This window comes from Lagopus muta, chromosome 2 (genome assembly GCF_023343835.1).
Source record: "Lagopus muta isolate bLagMut1 chromosome 2, bLagMut1 primary, whole genome shotgun sequence".
Lineage (NCBI taxonomy): Eukaryota > Metazoa > Chordata > Aves > Galliformes > Phasianidae > Lagopus > Lagopus muta.
Window position 1 is genome coordinate 52283534 of NC_064434.1, and position 25065 is coordinate 52308598.

The 25065-nt window shown below is 34.4% G+C and overlaps 1 protein-coding gene across 4 annotated transcripts in view; it reads left to right on the forward strand.

Moving 5' to 3' along the window:
• Positions 1-25065, forward strand: part of LAMA2 (laminin subunit alpha 2) — a 323287-nt gene that overhangs the window by 114889 nt on the left and 183333 nt on the right. For all 4 annotated transcript variants that reach the window (XM_048937148.1, XM_048937150.1, XM_048937149.1 and 1 more), the window contains exons 6-12: positions 168-257; positions 2712-2829; positions 3552-3730; positions 5541-5640; positions 9318-9478; positions 13600-13740; positions 15082-15255. In XM_048937148.1, the coding sequence (XP_048793105.1) occupies positions 168-257; positions 2712-2829; positions 3552-3730; positions 5541-5640; positions 9318-9478; positions 13600-13740; positions 15082-15255 (963 nt within the window). The remainder of the gene's footprint in view (positions 1-167; positions 258-2711; positions 2830-3551; positions 3731-5540; positions 5641-9317; positions 9479-13599; positions 13741-15081; positions 15256-25065) is intronic.

The window sequence follows — 25065 nt, forward strand, 5'->3', positions numbered from 1 at the left end:
CTGTTGGTCAACATGTAGCCTGGATTATACTTTATACTATGTTTGTAATAGATCAAAAAGAGAAGTAAAACAGGACCTGGCAGTTTTGTCACCAGAAATGAATTCTGTACTTTGATGCCTGCATTTTACAATTCACTTAGCAATTCAATTTCTGTTTTGTCTTACAGTATTACTATTCTATAAAAGATATCTCAGTTGGAGGCATGTGCATATGCTCAGGCCATGCGAAGGCTTGTCCACTTGATCCAGTGACCAATGTATGTATTTTTTTTTTTCTTCTCTCTTTTCTTTTTTCGTCTTCCTTCCTCCCTCCCATCCTAGATGTGCCTTATTCACAGGGTGGAACATAAGAAAGAATTTGACATTCCTCAGAGTTTTGTGAATTTACATTTCTTCTTCATCTAGAACATATCTATTCAGCCCACTTATTTTAAGTTTGTGTTGCCCTCCTTATTAATGTTTTAATAACTCTCTCTATATATAATCTTTATTGTTTATATTCATTAACTATATTACATGTTTAATAGGTGGCCTAGAACAATTTCTTTTCACTTAGTGTAGCCTAGGCAATCTGGAAGATTGAACACCCATGACCTAGAAGAACCGTCAGAAGCTATGCCAGGATGAAATAGTGCTGGCAATCAGAACAGTTGCCACTCATGCAACATCAGCAGAAACTTTCTCTATATTGGAAGAATAGATTTCAGATAATTCTGTTCATATTAAATATTTCCTAGTAAAACAAACAGAAATTAGGGTTACATTATGTATCTGTAGAATTGAATACTGTCAGTTTTTCTTATTTGATATTAGTTTAGATATTTCCTAAATAACTGACAAGTATTTAATTGATACTTGCAAACAAACAATTATAACAGCATATTTACTATACGTGAAAACTGATCAATCAATCTAGTTTTGAAAATCACAAACTGCTCACTGTTTATTCTAAACATAGATCTCTTTTTACACTGTTAATAAACATGTAGCTGTTATAACAAATATAGAAATATAATTTATTATTGATAGTCAAAATGCACATCATCATTAATATAGAATTTGCAATCTACAAATATTACTGGTGTGCCACAATGTGGGAGCTCTTCATATGCTGTTCACTCAATTAGAATTTTTGTGCAGTGTAACAGGAAATCTTGTTTCTGTATGATACTGGACAAGACAATTGCATAAGAACTGATTAAAAACAAACAAAAACCAAAACCAACCAACCAAACAAACAAAAAAACAAGAAGAAATCTGACAGATATTGCATAAGCATTTCTAAGCAATTTCCATGGTACTTTTCAAAAATTTTACAAACTCCTTAGTTTAATCCTTGCAAGTCTTTTCAGTAGCAATGTGTATAGCAATGTACTGTTGTTTCAAAGACATAGATGGTCTTTGTTATCAAACTGCTGTGTTATCTCCGTGCCATGTGACCTACCTCAAAAAAGAACAGCTGTTGTTGCAGATGAAGGCAGACTTCAGATCCTTGGGATACCTGATTAGAAGATCATTTTGACAAGTGTGGTATCATCTTTTATAGGATGACAAATATATATTATCTAACCAGTATCACAAATACAGTAAGTGAAACAACTGAAGACATAAGAGATTTGGCGTATTTGGTTTAGATCTTCAAGGATACTCTCTATAATGAGCCATACTGAGATAAGTGGACTTTGGCTTGTAAAACATTGTGACTCTATAAATTTTCCTCTAGCATTAAAAAGAACAAACTTGCTTGAATTTACCGCCTTGCTGTTCTGAAGCATTCTTTAACTTGTCCTTGTTTTGCAAGATTCATATTTTGCCTGGTCAGCCATAGAATTCCTCTGGGCAAACTTTCTATGTTGTCCTTGAGAGGGCTCTCATGGGGCACAGGATATCTGCTCCACTGAAAAACAGTTGGAAAGTCAGTTTTTACTCCTGTCTGTAAGCAACTGTTTCTTTTTTTCCCCATCTTCTTCTGAGGCTCAGAGTTTGTGCGCTGCCTATAACAACATTTTCATGTTGAGACTAAGCTGGAACTGAGGTGACGTGAGAAACTGAAAGACCACTTCAAGGGTGGTGATCTTCCTACCACTTCCTCTTTAAACCTTCACTTGCTGTCCTCAAATGCTATTTAGTTGTACAATTAGAAGGTTGCAAGATGACTTGAATCATCCAGCAAAAAATAATTTAAAGTTAAAAGAAGACTATTTTTATGGAATCAGTCAGCAGATCAGATGTTACTCTGCAACTGCAGGAGTGCTGCATGTGGGTGAAAAGGGTGAAGGGTGTTGGATCACCCTTCTAGTGTAAGCTAGCAATCAAGTCAGTTTTCCTGTAATGCAAAGCTCTGTTTGAGGACTGCCAGCAATCTTTCTTATTTGCTGCACTGGGAAACTTTCATTCTCCCATTCTCCTTGCTTCAGTAAGTTGGAAGTAGATACTCCTGTGTTCTTAGATTCTCCTCAGATTCTCTGGCCAAATTCCTTCACACTCTGGCTGCTTTCCTAAAAATTGAACTATTCAAGTTAAACAAACTTTTGTCTCTCATGAGTGAATAAAGGATGCATAAATAAATAAAAATGAGTAAGCAAAGGAATTACAGATTTTAGCCATTCATTATAATGCTTTCATAATTTCAGCTGGAATGCAGATTACTTATAGGAACAAATTCTTCAAATCATCACATTTTGAAAACACTTGTTTTTCTTTTAAATTAGAAATCTGTCTGTCAGTGTGAGCACAACACTTGTGGAGAGACATGTGATCGGTGTTGTCCTGGTTTCAATCAAAAACCTTGGCATGCTGGGACTTTCCTGGTTAAGCATGAATGTGAACGTAAGTTGAAAGCAGAACAGAAGAGGATTACTGTAGCTGCTGGTGAAAACTAAAATTGAGTCTCAAATGATTTTGCAGTTTATATTATTTCTAACCACATTTATTGATGTATGAGTGCTGTTCCCTTATTTAGACTGACTCAAGAAAGTCAGCAGAAAAATAATTTTTGTTGACTCTTGACTCAACTTTTGTTGAACTCAGAATATTTCAGAGTAGATCTGAATTTCTCAAAATTTTTAAGGCTGGAAATCTCTTTTATTCTGGCCTAATTCTTTATATGCATATGTGAAAAACAAGTGCTTTTTGGACATCTTTTAGCTTTCATGGAAGTTATTTTAATTTACTCATACAATTCTGTTATTTTTTTTTCTTAAGATTCCTCTTATTTTAAGTTGCTATTTCATGAGCTGTATGTGTGTGCAACTACCAAAAAAAATTCTGGATCATCAATTTTAAAAAGGAAGAAAATAAAAATGGAAGAACCTAATTAACTTATATCTGTCCACGACATTGCCCTCTAAGATAAAATATTAATAAAAGAATATAATATGCAGATTTTCAGGCTGCGTTTGTGACTAGACCACATTGCTTTTTGTAGATGAAGTAGAAAATCAATGCCTGAATGTCTTCTCAATTATCATGCCTGTTGTACAAATGAATGAAATGCTAAAAGACTGATTTTAATAACTTGATTTTTGCTAATATACTTCCTTCTCTTTTAGCATGCAACTGTCATGGGAAGACTGAGGAATGTTACTATGATCAGAATGTGGCAGACAGAAATCAGAGTTTGAATATTTTTGGAGAATACATCGGGGGTGGAGTGTGTGTTAATTGTACAAGCCATACTGATGGCATAAACTGTGAGACCTGTGTTGATGGCTACTTCAGACCCGAAGGGGTAAATGCGTGTTCTGTTGTCACTTCGCTGTAATTTGTTGTGTTCAAACTATCACTTTAGCATGGAGAATTTAGTATTAAGAAAAGAGCTGACAGAATTTGGATGCTATTTTATGAGTGTTAACTTCTAATTCTGACAGTGTAGAAATTGCTCTTCACAGCTGGAAATCTCTAATGTTAATGTTCACAGAAATATGAAACTAAATCTTGTTGATATGAAGGAATGCACTGAGGTCAGAGCCTCCATCTAATATTTTGGCTAAAAGGAAAATGGAGTCCTGTAAACAGAACTTTTACCTCAGTAATGAATTTAAAGATGTGTTATCAAAGACCAAAGAAATATTGCAACACTCAATACTGGAGGAAGTTTGTCTGTAATTTTTATTTTTTAAAGGTAACACAGAAAAAATAATAACTGAAATTTCACAATGTCCCAAGAATGCTTTTAATTTTAGTGCAACAAGAATTGTTTTTTGTGCTTCAGCATAGAAGGTTTTATTTTATTCTAAAACGATGCTGTCAGAAGATGAACATTATATTAAGTTGTATTGCCAATATAGGCTGTGCCTGTGCTTTAAATAGCTACACTAATTGTGTGTGTTTAAATTCCTGACATTTTGTCTGCGTAGTTTCAGTTGAGGAAATCATGCCCATTAGTCTGATTGCTTTTCAATCCTCAAACAGAAAACATCAGCAAATAACAATAATTACATTCTCCCCGATACAGTGTTTTACTGTGCTTTTAGTCTTAGAGCTTGTAGAAGAGGAGTACTGATCTATTCAACAGTATGACACTTGATTTATTCATTAATTGGTTGCCATCTGAATAGTAGGAACTATATCTCACTATATACATTATAGATGTAGATAAAAATATATGTAGTTTACATCCTCAGTGTAGTATTAAACTAGAGATCAATTTTGTTTGATATAACCTTTTTTGGAAGGATAGGAAATTGTTTGGATTTTTTCACTTCCCTTTTTGTTTAATTATTGACTGACAAACAGCGATTAGTTATTTGAATCATGTTGACCAGAAAAACTATTTGTCAAAGTTACTTTGACCAGTGAATGTTTAAAATCTTCTTCAAATGACTGATATTTAAAATCTACTTTAGATTCAGAGGGCTAGAGCACCCCCATACACGAACAGACTGAGAGAGCTGGAGTTCTTCAGCCTGAAGAAGGCATTGAGGGGACCCTATAGTGGCCTTCCAGTACTTGAAGGAGGTCGAAGTGAAAGCTGAGGAAGGACTTTTTATAAGACTAGGATGAGGGGAAATGGCTTTAAACTGAAAGAGGGTAGATTTAGACTACATATTAAGAGGAAATTCCTTACTGTGAGCATAGTGAGACACTGGAACAGGCTGCCCAGAGAGGTTGTGGATGCCCCCTTCCTAGAAGTGTTCAAGGCCAGGCTGGATGGGATTTAGAACAACCTGGTCTAGTGGAAGGTTTCCCTGTCTATGGAAGGGGATTGGAACTAGATGATTTTAAAGGTCCCTTCCAGCCCAAACCATTTTATGATTCTACGATACTTGATTATTTCTTTTAATGGTACAATTCACTGTTAATAATTATATACTTGTTTTGGTTTTGTTAAAATCCTAATTGTATCTAAACTTCTGTGTTTCTGATGAAAATCTAAAATGGAATGTTTAAGTCAAGAGTGCATGAGCTGAGTTAGGCAACCATCCTTTTTTGCTTGTTTCCTACACAGAATGCAGCTCTCTCCTAATTTTTGTTTAAAAAGCAAGTGTTTCCACTCATTAAAAGTATGATCTTGGTTTGTAATATCTCTCTTTCCATAGGTATTGCCAGATAGCCCAGATCCATGCCAGCCTTGTTCGTGCGATCCAAATGGGTCTTTACATGAAACCTGTGTCAAAGATGAAAAACATGCAGAAGGAGGTAATATTCCTAAAAGATAAGGATATTGAAGCCGAAATTCAGCAGTGGTCAAAGAAAAACTGAGTCATATTTTTCCTTCCTCTTTAAAAAAAAGGAAATTTTTTTAGTTTTTTTTTTTCTTGTTGTTCACTCATATGGACAATGATCCACCTGCATTCTTATGACAGTTTTCTTTGGAAATTCAGATTTTATATTTCCAGATTTTCTGAAACTTCCTTCAGATATATGGCTTGTAAACACGGTACATTTGGGAGAGGAATGGAGGAATTTGGGAGAGCCCATGGAATATTTGGAACTTTTCTCTTTACAGCGCTTTCTTCTTTCACATCAGAGATTAAAACTAGTACAAGTGTTATCTTTACATCACTTTACTTCTCTATGCATATTTGAATTTGAACCCTAGAAAAAAATTGCTTGAAATGTAATTCATCATATAATGTCTGTGTAGGATTACAAGCTCTTTATGGTAGCCATGAAAAAACCTATCTTCTTTTATGAAATAAATTCCTGACTGGTGCTTTGGAAACAATGGATTGCAGTATATTTTGCTGGCAAACTTCTGAAAGTATAATAGGAAGCCAATAAAACTCAAGATCAGTTCTTACAAGATATTATAATTGGGCTAATTGCAATCTATTGATAAGAGATGTTGTAGCAGGGTTTTTTTTTTAATGGAGATGAGTAGCTTTGTAAAACTGTATCCTTATATATCTCACTGATCATTCTGAAATGAAATAGTATTCTTCTTATTTTTATAGTATATTTTCAGTTTGCATGTCCAGGAATGTTTTTCAAATATTGTTTGATAGCAACAATAGATGATACTTTCAGAAACAGTATAGATAAATATTAGAGCCAAATCTTTCAATGAATCATGATATGTTTACAAATTGTGGTACTGGTAAAATAACTGACAGGCAATCATGTATTGTATTTTAAAATTAACTTGTTCACTCACGTTCAGTCCGTACTAATAATAGGTAATAATAGATAACTGACTATTGCCTATTATTGTGACATTGAGATCACTTACAGTTGTCCATATGAAAGTGAAGATGGAATCTATGCATTTTGAGCTACTTTATCTATAACATTTAGGCTTCTCTTGTAAATCATTACTCTCTTTTTCAAGCATTTTAGCAAATAGCCATTTTTATTGTCTTTTAAGTACCTGCAAAATCTGCGAAGTTTGCAGACTGACAGAATTTCATAATTCAGATGCTACTGTGCACTGAAGTATTGTGGTTTTGTTTGTTTGTTTTTGCTTCTACCTCTTTATGTATAATATAGCCCAAATAGTGATCTTTTGCTGAAAAATTTTCTCAGACCTTGTAGGATAAATAAGGACTAGTCTTTATTCAAGCTTAATAGACCTTTGTTCAGCAAGCAGTCCCACCAACTTCCACAATATTATTTTTGAAATATATATGCTATTGAGTAGGAATGAGAATGACAAGGTTAGTCTCTGGATTGCAAGCTTTTTCAAGGATTTGCAGCATGATTTGCATAGGTTTATTTTCACATAATTTTGAAAGATGGGTAGGTTAGGAAGAAGCTGATAATACTGATATTTCAAGATGACTCATCCTCCAGAATGAACTTTTAAACCTCTGTACTTTCAGAGATATGTCAGAAAATGATAATATTCATATAGAAAACAGTGAAAAGCCCTATTCAGATAAGGCCTATGAAATAATAGACCAAAGCCATAATGTATACTGAAATATAAGTTCTTTACAATGACAACAAAAGAAGGATGTGAAACATTTACTTTGATTCAGAATTTAATTAGCCTGTTGACATAGTAAGCACTACAGAAGCTTAGTAAAGATAATCAAGGGTACACCAACAAGGAATTTACGTACTGTATAGAAACATGAGCCTAAGTTTTGCCAGTATGATAGCGTTGTAAATTAAAGGTGAGTCAAATGTATCATGCAGCCTTACTGATATAGTAATATCAAGAATCATAAGAGCTAGAAAAATATCCAATGGGTTAAAGTCTTCCTCCCTCTGTTGTAGCATGTGAGGCTTCTTAACAGATGTGTCAGTTGTTGAGCAAGATGACGAATAATAATATAAAAATTTTAGACATATATGGCATGGCGTATACATGGTATCAGGAGGTAGTTAAAAATGAAGTTGCTGAAACATTATAAATGAAGTTTATAGTACTTTGTAAAATCCAAATTAATCTTATATAATTATAAACTGTTTATCCCGTTTGTAAAAGAAAAGTAGAGGGTTTCAGGAAATTAAAATCATGAAATCTGGTTTCTGTATCAAGAAAATCAGTAGAAGAAAAATAAAGAAAAGATTTATATTTTTAACAGTCTGTGGCTAAAATGGGCAAATCTCAAGATCAGGGTTTTTTTTGTTTGTTTTGGTTTTTTTTTGTGAAGGACAGTATTCCTCATGAATCTGTTTGAAGAAGCCAAGGTTACCTTGACTAATAAAATACTTCGATGTTGAAAATTTTTCTGAAGAATCTTCAGCAAATACCATGAGAAAAGTAGAATAGAAAGAGGAAGAAGAATTCTGTCACAGATGAGTACTTGGTTAAGAGAATAAATGGACCATTTTCACACTGATGATCAGTATGAACTGCTGAGAATATTCATATTTAACCTGCGAAGGGGACGAGTAGGAAGGTGACAAAGTGACAAAGTTTGCAAGTACAAAATCTTTCAGCACAGTAAAATGAAAGAGCTGCAAAATGTTCAGAGATCTTAAGATAGTCAGTGGATGGGTAATAAAATAACTGATGAAATTCTGTAGCAATTAAATGAAAAGTTAAGTGGAGAAAAATGTAGTTCTACTTACACATTGACTGCAGTAATTTTTGAATAAGACATTAGCAATTGTGAAACAGCTCTTACAATTACCTTGGATTGTGCCTTGGAAGTATCAGCTCAGTGCTGGCTCAGCAGTAGTAAAAGGTCAACACAGCCTTAAGAAATATTACTAATGTTTTAAAAGCAAAAGTGAAAAAACAATCATACTATTTGTAAGTCTGCACTATACCTTCTCCTTAAATAATTTATTAGAAATGGAAGTGGAGAAGTAATAGGGATTTTCACCTATTCAGAACAGTTTCTTTTTAAAAAGATATTAAATAGGCATAGAAGTTTTTGACGTACAAAATAAAATTGTCATGTGGGATAGGACAGAATTATACTGAAATCACAGATTACATGGAGATGGTGAGAAGGGAGCAGTTATTTGCTGTTTTCTGTGATATGACATTTAAAGGGCAACAAGTACAGATTTAGCGTATATCAGTATTTAATTTCACAGTACACATGGCTAAATGCAGAACTTACTGCTGGGGAGCTTAATGGGTCAGCAAGAAAAGCATATTCAAAAGCAATTAGGCAAGTTAATGGAAGAGCTGTTTTTTTGATCTGCTATATGCCAGGGCTTAGGGACACGTTACAGTTTAGTAGATCTATAACATACAGATTTCAGGAAGCTCCTAATAGTTGTACTCAGCTCTCAGACAGGATACTGAGTTGAGTCAGTGTACGTCTGAGCCAGAGTTTGTTACACCTACATACCAGAGTATATATGAGTATGTTACACCTACAAACAGTGTTGCTTTAAGAACTCTAATAAACATATCCAATAATAGTAATAATAAATCAAAGCTGTATCATGTTTCTTTCCCTCTTCCATAGACATGTTGCCTGGTTTCTGTCACTGCAAGACTGGCTATGCAGGAGAGCACTGCAGTAGATGTGCATTGGGTTATACGGGATATCCTGACTGCCTGCCCTGCAACTGCTCAGTGGAAGGCAGTGTGAATATTGACCCTTGTGTAGGTCTCTGCGTCTGTAAGGTATGGATATCGAATTCTTGTGAGCCATAGGGTGACATTAATGATACTGAAAGATTGCAGTCAATGATTTTCTATCATATAGCAATGTTCCACTGTCCTACCTATGTGCATTAATGTCTATGGCAGTCAGTACTCATAGAACTGTTGTTCTTAGTCCTGTGAAGCCTTGGAATGTTCTGTATCACCCTGGAATTCACTGTAATTAAACTAGGTATCTAGTAGCCTGTTGCATGTCTTAGAAGGGACAATTAAGAAGTTTGTGAATTATTTGCTTTGAATTCCTACCTCTCATCTGTCCAGAATCTACATGTTTGAAGTATTATGTACTCTAAAACTATCCTGAAATATGACCTCAAATGAGAATAATATTTGAACAGATGGTGTCTTAAAACAGCATTTTTTTCTGTAATACTCTGTTTAATTTCCATACAGAGGGCATTCTTTCTTGCCTTGGAATGGTTTTATAGAAATTTCTAACATATTTAGTTTTTTATTTATTTGTTTGTTTTGTTTTCTTTCTTTTAGTCATCTATTTAGTCATTCTTTCTATACAATGAATTTCTAAGAAGCAAGTTTTAAAATGTTTTTTTCTTCTGTTTGTTTCTATGGACCTCCAGCAAATTATACATTGATAATTTGATAAATTAAAAGAAAATGCTTTTAAATAAAAAATTGCATCTACCTCTTACAAAAAAAAAAAAAAAAAAAAAAAAAGCGTTTCAAATGGTGATGTTCTGTAAATCACAGTTTAGTAAGTTAGCGTGAACATGACCAAAGGACAATTTATGGTACAGTGGGTCAGTTTTTGTGTTTCGTACTTGTGGAAGTTTCTTTACCAAATTTAATTAACAGGATTAGAAATAAATGTGAATTTTAAAATACTTACATTATATCCCTAAGTACAAGAATGTACAAGAGGTATTTGACTGTCAGTTCATACAGCATGCACTCTGGTGTGACAGCTGAGCAGCACTGAAATCTAATCAGAGAATTAACCTTATCCTCACTTTATACAGCAGTTGCATGCTTTCTATCAAAAATAAAATCTTTCCATATTACAGTTCTAATTAATTGACCAGTAAGTCTAGAAGGCCAAAATTTATTACATTCTGAATTGAAACAATGTTTAAGATGTCATATGCTAAATAAAAGATAACTATTGCTGAGTAGTTCTTATTTTTTACTTTATTTGTGTAATACCAAACTGACTTGGGAAAATCAGTCTAAAATAAGTGAATAAGTAATAGAGATATTGTTCCTATCCCAAAGCATACACACTCTGTATGCAGTTTTTTTCCTCCTTGGTTATTCTTTACCTCATTTTTTATTCCCGTAATCTCCTTTCAAGTGCATATAGTAGAAAAAAATAATATCCTTTGAGACAGCTTAGATACTGATACATACATGTTTATTTTCACTAGAAATCTTCAAACTCAAGTCAAAGACGACTATGGTCAAAAGGGCACTGAAATCATCAGATTAGTTATGCTCCATATGAAGACTAAAGAGGGATGTCTGGACAAGTTAATAGCAAGTCTTAGGAAAAATGCTTCCCCTCTTTTAATCACATTTTTCAATTACATATAATGAGGTCTGAAATTTACTAAAAATAGTTTTCTTGTTAAGGAAATTGACTGCTGAAAAAAGTTCTTAGGTGAGCAGCAAAATGTAAGTGAGCATTAGATTGTTATTTCTACTACATTAGCCAGAATAAACTGATGTACAAAAAGATGAGCGGCAAGTATAAATGTCTGTTTTATCATGGATTGGTGCAGAAAACTTTCTGAAGGTATGTGGTCAAAGTTTTGTATCAGTTAAAAATGGACTAAAAATCACATTGAGAAAAAAATTAGTCTATAGAAACATTGCTTTAATGTCTGAAGGTTAGATCTCTTCTACTACTTTGTGTCCATTATTCAGTAAACTTCATACCTACTGAAAAGAATTATCCAAGTTTTACTCACTGATGTCATTCTTGTGACTGCAGAATAGGACAGATACTTATACAGGTATATCTGCTTTTTGGCTCTCTTGTAGTTTTTTGTTTATTTGTTTTTTCCACTTCCCAATCTCTACACACTGAACACTTCAGAAAGGTCTGAAACTTTTATGAGCAGCGTTCACAACTGTAGTTTCTACATTTGAGCTTGAGAGCATTTGTGTGCCTGCATACTCCCATATGTTATAATGTTATTTTTAAAATGAATCACAATCTGGCTGATTTCAGTAAACCTATGACAATAATATGTTAATTGATTTACACTGACATTGGTGGTGAAAAGGTAAAAATATCATCGTTAATGAGAGGTCAAAGGTGAAAGCTACTGACTCACAGCTTTGAGTTGTTCTATGGAGATTTTTGGTTTGTTGAAGAGACTTTTATATTATGTTCTTGAAGAGGAGAATAGATATAGTACAATAATAGAGATGGAGTGAAGATACTTTGCTAAATATGTTTTCAATGTAAAAGGCCTGCTCTGAAAGTAATGCCTCCTATTTTATTGTGTTGGCCCCACAACATCAGAGGTGAATGTTGGTGGTGTGGCAGTAGAGGTGGAACCTTGCCACCCATATTCCATTACATTTTGTTGCTGTGTGGCTGATGGCAGTGGAGGGGCAGTCTGACTAAATGACTCCTAACATGGAAGTGCCTATGAAGCAAACAAGCTGAATTCCTCCCTGTGGAAAAAAAATCACCTGCTGGCATTCACAGATGCTTGCTGAACAATTATGGAGACTAAACAGTGTATTTGAGCACAGTGAGTTGTTGAGTATTGTGTTTTAGCAGTGGTGACTGATATGTGAAATTCAAGCCATGTTCTGGATGGCCATGCAGATTTTTACGAGCCTGGCATACAGGCTCTTGTTCTTCATTGGCAAAAATGTGTAGGTAATGGTGGTGACTATGTTGGAAAATAACGTTTTGTAGCTGCGAATTTTCTCTGTCAAACAGTGTTCTTTCTGTCTGTTGTATTTTTCCCTGAAAAAATATAGAAGGCATTACTTTCAGAGCAAGTACAGTAGTGACAGTCTATTCTTTTTTTTTTTTTTTTTTTTTTGTTCTCCATATTTATTTATCACCTTCCCTTTTATTGTCTCTCTTAATCTATCTCCTATAACCTTGCCTTTTTTTTCCTCCATCTTTGCAGCATTCTTGCCCGGAGGCTATCATATGCCTTTTGTTGAACTTATTTCAGAGCAACAAATTTCAAGCAAGCTTAGACTACACACTGTGGGCAGGCTTTTGATAATGTGTTCATTCTCTGCTGACTTGCAGCCAACGATTTAGTCCTGTATACACACCATAGAGCATTATTTCCAGGATTAAAGAAACTATATAGAATGCTCTAGAAATGAGAAAAAAAATTCTGTCCTGTCTGTATTGAATTATTAAGCCAGTGCCATAGTATATTTATTGTGCAACATACTTCTTGTTGAAAAGAATGCTTTATCTTTTCCTATAGGGCAAATTGATTAGTTGGGTAAGGTAAGCAGGACTTACTGCACAATGCGGGTTTTCTCTGAAAAGCATAATTACAAAATGCTAAGTTTAGAATCTTTCAAGTTCAGTTCCTGTTTTCTGTGGAGAAGAGTTTATAACTTGGCTGCATGGCTGTCAAACACGTGTGAAAATGCAGCCCTTTCCACTCTTAGCCTGGATTCCACCATTAGTCATAGGCCACTGAAAAACTGATGATGACAGAATGACTGGTAAAACTAACACAAAGTACTTGTAGTTTGTGTCACCTGTGAATGCTGATTTCTTCAGCCATGCCTACAAACTAAGGTTGTTGAGGCCACAACATTTTGTCCCATATGTCCTTCCCTTCTCACTCCCTTAAGCATACAGGAGATAAATAAGATTTGTCCTGAAAGTACATGTATTCACATGGAAGAAGAATTAAAAATCTTATGAAGTCCAAATTCTGTCTTCGGCCATTTATAGGTAAGTTTATTAGCTTATTGTGTAGAGGATCTAATTCTGATTATTTACAAATAAGAACAGCGGTTCCTATAAATATCTTTGTAGTTCTGCATTAAAGCAAAAGAGAGTATGAAAGCTGGTTATCTCAAGTTCTAATCCATGACAACTGAAGTAATATTCTAATGTGCATTTTCAGGAACATGTTGAAGGAGAAAACTGTGATCGTTGCAAATCAGGCTTCTTCAATCTGCAGCAAAATAATCCCCAAGGCTGTGAGGAATGTTTCTGCTCTGGGAAAACAAATGCCTGCACAGGCTCTCACTTTACATACAGAAATGTAAGAAAATTCCTGCTGTATCAGTATATGCCATTGATTCTGTGTTTTTATGGGTTCTCACTTTCTGCTGGCACCAGTGTGCATCTTACTATATAACACGATGTATCTTTTTTTATGTCCTGTGCATTCTGTCATTTATCATGAAGAAAATACTTTAAAACTTTGTATTTTCTTCATCTGATGAAGTTCTGAAAAATATGCAATTGAGTAGGGAGGAGTGCAGAAGAACTTATAAGCATCACAAATGAAGCCATGTGCTTCAGTCCCGGAATATGCTTGCATAATCATTACTAAATTAAATGTAATATATCCACAGAGCAAGCCTCTTTTATAGGTCATTATTAGATTTCTAGACATGAAATAATTAAGAATTTTGAAACATTCTGAATGTACAACATTTAGCTTCCATAAGGAAAAAAGTTACCTTACAGGGGTAATTTTGAGTGTATTTTTTTTGCATTCTGCGTCCCTAGGAAAATATGTGAAAGTGAGATAAAAGTGTTCTTATTTGTACTCTAGAAAAAATGTCTTCAGCATCAAATATACTCTAAACTTTACATTAGTTCTCAAAACTTACACACCAATTCCACTGTAACAGATGTATGCTACATATTCATATCTGTAGATCTAGTTTGGGAAATATGTTTCAGATCTCGTAGCTTCTGTTCTTGGCTGCACAGTATGCTAGAAATCTGAAAATAAAATCATATGCCTAGTGTGTTCATCTGTGTGCCAGCATCTAGAAAAATTTCTAGCCCACAGCTAACCTAGCACACTGTTCTGCTCATATCCAGCCTCCAGAAGCCATTCTTGTATAAACAGTGCATTCATCTCTGCTGATGCAAAAGTTATGATGCTCACAGGCTTTTTTTTTTTTTTTTTGTATTTATTTTGTAAATAGCCTGTACATTCAAAGTTGTAAATTGTAACACTTCAGAATTACAAATTAGTATGAATTATATTGTCTATGACAATCTGAAAATGTCAGGTCATTTTCTGTACTCTCTTGTGACTGACATTATAAACTCGTTTAATATATTCAGAGGAATCATGCAATCATGCATGTAAGACTGAACTTCTGCCTTGCTCTGAATGATATAAAGCACACAATACTTCAGACAAACTACTGAGGAGTTCTAACTCCTAGCTGCAAAAAATAAGAGAAATTTTTATTGTTATTTATTATTTCTTTTGTTCTTAAACTGCCTTTAATCATATTTATAAACCTAGTCACTTTTAAAAGGAGATGAAATAATTAGAGATGGTGAGAGTTGAAATGATTGTTGTCATAATTCTGATTGTAATATGTTTTGTCTTGTTTTCTGTTTCCTGCCATCATAGATAGAAGACATGAATGGTTGGTATCTAGTTGGCTTATCTGGTCACATCAGAGTTACTCCTAAGCAAAAGAGTATTGGTGGGCGTCAGCAGCTTAGCATCAACAACGTGTCTGCACGTAAAGTACTGCCACAGACTTATTATTGGAGTGCACCCAGTTCTTATTTGGGCAACAAAGTAAGTGCAGATGGTACTTGCCTCAACAGTAATTTGGTTTATTGGGGAAAAAAAAATCGGCTTTGAATGGGGGTGGAACTGAGATAAAGCTGGGTAGCTATCTGACCAGTAATACTTCAGGCAGGAAGGAATGAGGCATATGGAGTGTTCTTCAGATGCAAAAAATATGCAGAGAAAATTAACTAAGTATCTTTGACCTTCAGCCTATTTTGGGTTTGTGGTGTCAGGTATTAGAGTAGTCTTTATAGTCTTTATTGCTGTATTATTATTAATTATTATTTTTGAATGAATTAGTTGGCATGTATTTCATCTTGTCCTGTTTCCACTTTTCCCACTTTATCTTCAGCTCTGAAAACTCATTCCTTCATCTGCTTTTCATAAGATGCAAGTTGCGTATCAGATGTTGTGGGGGTGTGTTACAAAACTTTAATGTTTAGCAAGAGATTTGTGTAGAGAGTACTTTGCCCTACAACTCAGAAGATCCTGTTCTGAGCTCTGCACCAGTTCTGGTGCATAATAATTGTCCAAATCTTCATGTGTGCATGTGCGCATACACAGATATTCATGCCTTGCAAGTTGATGACAAATTTCTAAATTTCTAAATTTCTAAAGTCATGAGTGCCTTAGTGGTCTGACTGTTGGTCTTTTAGGCTTCCAACTATTACAAATGATACCCTCAGAAAAATCCTTTTATTTATTTATTTATTTATTTATTTTTGAGAATAAAACTAAGGTGTGAATGAGTTATAAATGTTAAGAAAGATAAACAGCTTTCCATTTTTTATGATGTTGATTATGGTAAAAATTTATCTAAAGTACTAACATAACACAAGCACTTTTCCCATTGTACTCTCTTCAAGCTAGTCAACCTCTTATTTATTTATTTTCTTCCTACTGGCTGAAAATGAACATGACAGAAGGTAACTGAGCATGTAGAAACCAAATAGAATCATTCCAAATCCATTCCATTCCATTGGACATCCTGTTCAAGGCAATAATTTGCTAAAGGTAGTTGGGACTGTTTCATTGGTCAAGGGAGAGTTTTTCTATAATTTTCCATACTTAGTGAACTTATGTTGTGATAAGAAGCGGTACTTTTCCAGACAGAATTTTATCCTGCTTCTATTCAGTGAGCAAAATAATGATAAGAATGTGCACAAAGTATTTGAACATGGAAGATATTTTTTCAGTGTAATTTGGAGGTCCTTTGTGATTACTGTCAGATACCTTTATATGAATGAAACAATTTCCTTAATAACAAAACTATATACATTTTTGATACTACACTAACACTGAAAGCAATCAGAAATTACGACAGTACATCATAACTGTCATGTTGCATAATGTAAATTGGAGTATAAAGAACTGCTTAACCCATATGATACAGTGGGAGTGGAATATTGCAAGTCCTTATTTCCAAACTCAACTATTTCTCTAAACAGCTGCAGCTGGATAAAACCAAGCAGCTGAAAACCTGATGAAAACGCTCTTTCCTGAGACTGATCGCTAGCTGTAATGTTGTGTGATAGTTGCTATTGGAGAGCAGGCGAGCTTCTTTAAGAATTTTTGTCTTAGAAAAATTTAGGAAATCTCGTAACACATACATTTCTATTGTAATTCACCAACCTTGTGTCACAGAAAACCACTTGTCCTTTTTATTGTTAAAATTACCATTCTGAAATGATACTCCTGAAAATAGAATTGAGTTACAAAACACAGTAACCATTCTGCATTTTCCAGTTCTCAAATATATCTCAAAATCCTTATTTAAAATGTTTCTTTTAATATAAAGTTGGCATGTTATGAATAAGCCTCGACAATATTGCTTGCCATATGTACACTATCTGCTTGTTTTACATCTCTCTCAAAATGCTTCTTCTGGTTAAAAAAAAATAAAATTAAGTGGGATATTCTGAATGTGCAGCCTTCAGCGTCCTTTTTCATGGACTGTATTAGACTATATGAAATCTTTGCGTCTCCAAAGAGGGATTACAAATAACCAGAGTTTTTTGATGATACAGTAAAGTTTTTTATGTAAAAGTGAGACTAGAATATAGATTATTTTAACATCACTTGTATCCTCTCATTCTCCTAAACGTACGTGCTAATAGCACAGCTTCAACTGTTTTGTACTAATACAGATTATTATTTTGGGGGGAGGAGCCAGTTATTTTCCATTCCTGACTATATAATACTTTTGAACTAAAAACCATTTTTGAAGCAGAATGCATTTTGGAAATAATCTGGGGGAATTTAATTTCTAGAAACTAGTGAGTAATTGGGAAGAACAAATTTAAAGTGGCTAGTGTTAAGGTTTTAGTAAGTATGATAAAATAGTTTATCTTCCTGTCTGCTTTGTAGTAACCTACTGAACTAAGGATTAGAGCAATCTTGAGAACAAGTGGCCTGTTAAAACTTGTAGTTACTGAAAAATTTACTTATTCTATCAACTCTAATTGCATTGTTAAATGTTTAAAAGCATCATTTGTTTTTTTGTCAGCACTTTTTTAACATCCTACTTGTACATGTATATTAAATGCTAAAATATTTTTGTAAATTTGCCTGAAAGTGTTATGAGTTACACTCTGATACTATTTGAGCAGAGCACTGAAAGGAGAGTATAAATTAATTAAAAATTAGGTACCAATCTCAGTGAAAGCACCTGCTATTTTAAAGTCAGTATGGGAGGCTTAAGTGTCCATGATGTTTCAAAAATCTTACAGTGTGTACATGCTCTGCTTGATTTCCTTTGATATCTCTGCAAAAAATAATTTGATAATTTGTATGCTGAGAAGAAGCCACCTACAAGTAGTCAATATAGCTAATAAGCACAATATAGAGTAGGTAGATCAGATGGGACTCCATGAAGAAACATCCATCTTTGGTGACAGGAAGCTTCTCTTTATTTTCTGTCTTTTGCAAATATTTACCTTTATTTGCTAAAGCCCAACTTTAACCATGATGGCGGAGATATAACTAACTCCCTTCACGTGGTTAAAGCACTGCTTTTTGTCAGCAGTCACATGTTAGTTCTGCCTTTAGGCAGAAGATGTCTTAGGATTCAGGTCTCTGAACATTTTAATCAGCGTCCTGTATCCATATGCAAATTAGATAAGTGTCCTCTAACTCCTTTGGTTGGGTTTTGAGCAGTTCTTACTGTTGCCATTATTCAGACTGTAAACAACACAGAGGAAGCTTTAAAACACCTCTGCTCCAAAACACCATTGGCTTACTAGCAGATTTTGTTAAGATTGAGCAGTTTCTTGTATCAAATGTAATCTATAGTTGTCATTTGGACTAGTTCTACAGCACGATCTCATTCAGTGCAAGTTCTTCATGAAGTCAGACAATATCAAAAATTAACGCAAAAGATGCTTATATAATGGGCTTTGTTAGATAGAAAATATTCTAGTATATCATGTTTCTCAAGTCTCATATACTTATAAGCATCCATCTATGCATCCATTGTCCTCCAAATGCTAGTAAAAATCAGGACAGCAACTGAAAGTTTTGTTTTGAGTCTGTGCATGCAGAACAATGAGGGTATTTTGTTCACCTTAACAATGCCATTTCATTTCTTTTGCCTATTCTTTTATAATTAACTGTGTAACCTGTTTGCTAGCTTTAAAAAGTCAATGCTTCTTTGATTCTAGGCATGAAGGCTGTAATAAGCCTGCAGCTAGTATGTACAAACTTCAAAAAATCTATTAGGCTTTAAAAAAGTATTTTAGTATGGAAAGATATAGATCGAGATGGAGTGAGGAGTGTTTTTTTGTTTTGTTTTGTTGTTTTTTTTTGGTGACATTATCTGCTGCAGACTGCCCAGAATACTTCATAGGATTAAATATTGAATTCTATAATAATCATAAGCTAGGTCTTTGTGGCTTTTATGTTTATTTCCTTCCATTTGTTTTCATTTCTTAGGCAATTGTTGTGCAAAAGGCAAAATAATGCAGAGCAAATTGCAGTCTACAGCTCACAGGGAGAAGGGAAGGAGTTGAAACCCAAAACATAAAGAAGTGTAAATAATGCAATAATCAGCTGGAACAGAAATGCCAGGATCAATTGTCCTAAATTATTAATGCATCTAAAACCAGAAAGCTTCATCTAGTATTGTTGTGGTGTCAGATGTCAAGACTTTCTGGTTTGTAGGACATGATTGAATTAAATAAATCCCCAAGTCTTTTTCTTGATTTTACTTCCTGCCTCAAAAAGGAGAACAATCTAATGCCTTTTGATTTAAATGGGTATCCAAGATGCAAACTAAAAAGTTATTGGAGGCTACTTTTTTCTGTCATCATTTTGTTTAGAAATTTATTCGCTTCTCAGGAAAAGCGATGTCTGACTTAGCGTACAAAATTACAGTCAACTCTGTCTTAAATTTATCCTGCATTTGTCTGCATGAGTTTTTTCAGGAAACTGAGGGAGTGAAACTTAAGTTGTCTAATGTTTTCTTCCATAATGTGCCTTTAAAAAATACTTCTCTCTTTCACCTCGCTGTATGGAGAATTGGGCCCTCGTATAGGTTAGTTAGCACAGATGTGTTGCCCTAATCTAAATCTAAGATTTTGGATCAAAATGGCAGTGCTTTAAGTATCTGCTGATTATTTGAAGGACTTTTTCAGTAGTGATGGAAGTCCATCACTTCATGATGAATTAGCTTTACTTATATCCTGTGCACAGAAATGAGTTTCAGCACCAGATTTGACCATGTAACAAAGAGCATCTACAGTAGGAAAAATAAGGAAGGAATGTAGTATGGAACGTGACTGTGTCATTTATGATTTATCAAAAACAATTTTCTGCAGGCATTAATTGATTCTTAATGTCTTCTACGTTTGAGTGAAATAGTTACGTTATATGCACGTTATTCATTTGTAAAATAAACATGAATTGGCATCAGCAGCAAATACTATTCCAGAAATCTCCATTTGGTGTAACATCCCTGAATTTATTCAGAGAAGCTGCAAATCCTCAGATTTTTAAAAAATTGTATCTAGCCAACATATGGCAGAAAATTAAGATGGATCATTTGAACCTAAATAAAAATACTTCAGCTTCTTTTGACTTTCATATTTGAATATATACTTCTAAAAAAAAAAAAAAAAAGCTGGCTCAGTTTATTGGTATGTTTTTATTTTCTAACAAGTAAAACCTAATCTAACATAAAGAACATAATTTTATTATACATCAGAATCTACGTTGATTGAAATTAAAATTAAGTCACCATGGTAAATAGGTTCAGTCAACATTATGAATTGGTTTTCAACTTACTCTAAGCATGCTGCTTAGTTTATTAACACTTTTTTTCACTATAGCTTTTAAAAACTGAGGCAGTAGCCGAATTCAGATACTGAAAGGAATAGACAAACAACTGGAGTACAAGTGAAGAGCAAAACATTTCAAAGATAAGAACAACGGCTGACTGATTCTTTAAGTTTGCTAAACTTATACTACACAGTTTAGATTATTTAGCTTTGATGAAATATTCTCTCAGCATGGCTCCAAGAAATGTGACAAAATTGTATCTGTGCATCCTTTCATACTGGTGACTAGCCAAAAATTTGCTTGATCCTCAGTAGAAAATAAAACATTTCTGTACTCATGAACTGCCTTATTTGTAATGTTCAGATACTAATTACTGAGGACAAAACCACCAACCAACCAAAGCATAAGTACATTTCACAAACTTTTTTCCTTTTTAGTTCTTTCTAATGATGTTTGGATAGCCCCTTGGAACTGTTCAAGTACAGTTTTTATTGTGATTGCAGTAGAAGCTGCAATACATTTTAGACTTCTTTAAGCTCCTAAAGTCAGTTTGAACAGGACTCAGAATCTGACTAGCTGAGTCCACTAACAGCAGTAGTATCAGGTATCCCATCACACATTTAATTTCTTCCTGCTAAAATCATTTTATACTTCTGTAAAGAAAAGAGGAAATTTATTATAGGTGAAATTATTTTATAAATCTAAAGTTTCCTTTGCTTTAATTTCTTGTCCAAGTTTGCCTTGAAGGTAAGGATTTTAATCAATAGAAAATCAATAGAAAAGTGGAGAAACAAAAAAAAAAAAACAAACCAACAAAAACAAAACAAAAAAAAACGCAAACAAAATAGAAGGGATGTAAATGTTAGAGAAAGAATAGTAAGGGCACTAGAAAATAGTGATAGTAAATTTCTTGCTAGATTAAAAGGTCTTACTGTTCTCAGGTCTGATCCAAAAATTAAAATAGTGAAGGATGAAAGAAAGCAGAAGAAAAAGTCTGCGACTTAGAACTAACATGTCAGATGATTTGTAGTGTGTGCTAATGAACATCCAAAAAAAGAAGCATGGTGACAATGGTTTAATATGCCTGAGCTTGAGATAGCTAAATTAAATGGTGGTTGCTTAAGACTGCAAGGGAATTAATATTTAAAGTGAGGACATACGGTGTTTTTTACACACAACATACATTTTCAGCAAAGAAGCTTTTGCTTTGAAGATGATAACTGGAGTTACTTGATCAGCACACGTTACCTGGAAGTAAATAATATTATGGAATGTTGTATGTAGTGTCATGTTATATTTATACATTTATATGTAAATCTCCCCCTCAAGCTGCACTGGGGAGATTCTGGCTGGACATTAGAAAATACTAGTTCTCTGAAAGATGGTCAGGCACTGAATTGAGCTACCCAGAGAGGTAGTGGAGTCATCAACCTTGGAGGTGTTCGAGGAATATTTGGGCATTGTGTTGAGGGACATGGTTTAGTGAGATCCATCACCAAGGGATGGTTGGACTGGGTGATCCTGTGGGTCTTTTCCAACCTTGGTGATTCTATGATTTTAACCAGTTAATAGGTATGATAGACCTAATTCAACTTTGTTAGTGGTACATTACAACCAGTACCATTTGAAAGAAGTTTATTTTTTTTTGTTTTTTCAATAAAATATTGTTCTTCTGTATATTTTAAAATTTGATTAATAGTAATTAAAGTCAAAAATCACCCATTTTTAAATCACAAAGCACTATGGCTAACTAGAGTGTAGAAGAAAGGAGAGTGGCTCATCAGCATTTCAAAATGTACATATTGAATTATTGAAGTAATTTCATTATTATATTGAAGTCATTAGCAAAAGGAAACTGAAAAAGGCATCCAAAACTATTACAAAAAGTTGCTTTTCCTTTTATTGTACATTTGCCTCAGGGAAGTAATAACTAGATTCTTGACTTCATAAATATTGGTGAATTAAGTAAATATAAATATTGGTGAATTAAGTAAATATGATTGGTGTGTGGCAGCACCACTATGATGATTGCCTTACAAGCTCTATTTTTCAGAGTAATACTTAAAAACTTAAAAAACTTAATAAATTTCCAGTTAGTCACCAAAAAACAAAGTATCAAAATCCTCATTTTTGTATATTTTGACTTAAAAGACAGAGAAAGGCAGACTGTCTTACTCTTCAGATCTTTTGATATTAATATCAGACTTCTACAGTTTTACTGAGACTGTCTTAGCTTTCTTCATATCAGCCTATGTGATATTTTGTCTAAAACAATGTAAATAAAATGCTAGGCTTTTCGCTCTTGCCAAGCAGAATTTGTACAGCATCAAGGCTTTCTCTGCAACCTCTAACTCAGTAGGCTGGGAGTAGGCAAGAAATGAGAGAAGATACATCTAAGACAGCTGATCTGAAGTGGCCAAAGTGATAGTTAATATCCAAATAATATCCCTGTATAATATCTTTATTGATGACCTAGATGAGGGGATTGAATGCACCCTCAGTAAGTTGCGGGTGATACCAAGTTAGGAGGAAGTGTCCATCTGCCTGAGACAGAAAGACCCTACAGAAGGATCTGGGTAAGCTGGATCTGTGGGCTGAGGCCAGTGGGATGAAGTTCAGCAAGACCAAGTGCTGGCTCCTGCACTTTGGCCACAACCACTCCAGGCAGTACTGCAGGCTAGAATGGTAGAGTGGCTGGAAAACTGCACAGAGAAAAAGGACCTAGAGATGTTGGTCAATGCTTAACTGGACATGAGCCAGCAGTGTGCCCAGGCAGTCAAGAAGGCCAGTGGAATCCTGGCTGATATCAGAAATAGTGTAGTCAGCAGGAGCAGAGATGTGATTGTCTCTTTGTGCTCAGTGCTGGTGAGGCCATGTCCTAAGTACTGTGTTCAGTTTTGGGCCCTTCACTACAAGAAAGACATGAGACCTTGGAGACTGTCCAGAGAAGGGCAAAAAAACTGTTGAGGGCACTGGGGCACAAGTCTTTTCAGGAGCAGCTGAGAGAACTGGGATTGTTTAGTTTGCAGAAGAGGAGGCTCAGGTCTCCACAACTACTGAAAAGAGACTGCGGTGAGGTGGGAGTCAACTTATTCTCCTGTATAACTAGTTTTAGAATGAGAAGGAATGGCCTCAAGTTGCCCAGGGGAGGTTCATTTCAGGTATTTGGAAAAATTTCTTCTCCAAAGGAGAGGTCATGTGCTGGAATGGGCTGTCCAAGTGGTCTCATCTATTACACCATTATCAAACTGCTAAAAATTTTTGAATGGATCCATATTGCTTCCTAGCATCTACATTCCCATAAGGAGGAAGATGCACTTTAAGCTGTTAGCAGAAATTATCAGAACAAAGATTTTATTTTCCAAAGAGAGACTAACTAACTACAATAAAATTTATTTTCTTTTGAAAGAAAATCTCAGTGGAAATTTTTAAATATTCAGTAAGTTTCTAGAAGGGATGATTGACTCTAACTACAGAATGAATTTGTCTTTGTCTTACTGAACCCAAGAGACAAAGGGGTTAAGACCAGGTATTTGGCAAGTTGAAAGAGTAATCAGGTGCTTGAACCCCAGTCTGAACTGAGATGAATTATTAAACAAGTGGTTTGTTGGATGATTGAATATTACCTGCAAAGCACCGCTCATCTCCTTGAGGCGCATCTATGGTTAACTGAATTGAGCCAATTAGACTGACTGTCTCTTCAATGAGTTGTGACCTATCAATGGTAATAGCTTATTATGATGATAAATGAACCTATCTCTCAAACTGAAGCCTGAGTATACACTTCAGCAGTTTCCCTGAATCACAAGGCCGTTTCCTCTCAACTTCAGATTGACAGAAGCATCAGCAATGAGAGTAAATAGTATGCATGAGTAGACACGGGCGATTGTTGAACCCAAATGAATATATTTATTCTAGGTGAAATTCTTTTGTTTGTTTTAATGGACCTGCCTGAACACTCCATATTTGACAGAAGTACCTAACATTTCTCACAATATGTGCAATATCACTCCTGTCTCCTGAGATAGCTGGATGAATTTCTGATTGGTATCTACTTGCCTTTTCAGTCTCAGGGGCACTGTATATTGTGATGTAGGAGAATACTTTCTTTTTCTAATTGAAGAGTTTGTTTTATTTGTTTTGCCTTCTCAATCTTATCAATTTGCTGTCCAGAAGTAATTTCCTCATAATGACACGAAAGTTATAGGGACTGTAACACTACTAATATTTTTCATTAATTTCTTTCATAGTTTTGAAATCTTCAAATGTTGTGAAATATCTAGAATTGTTGTGGGTCACTTCTTTGTTTTAACTCTTTTTGGGGACAGGAATTTTTTCTATGATGAAGGTAGTTATTTCAACAACTTTCTGTACAAGTTTTCTTCCGTTATTTTTGTGTATTTCTTTGACTGATTTATAGTTAAGGATTTCAATCTATTTTTATTAATTTAAAATAACAGTGCCCGGTCATATATAGTTTCAATTTACCACCCAAAAACAAGATCTTGGTTATATATCAAATTTTTAGTTAATTTCCCGAGA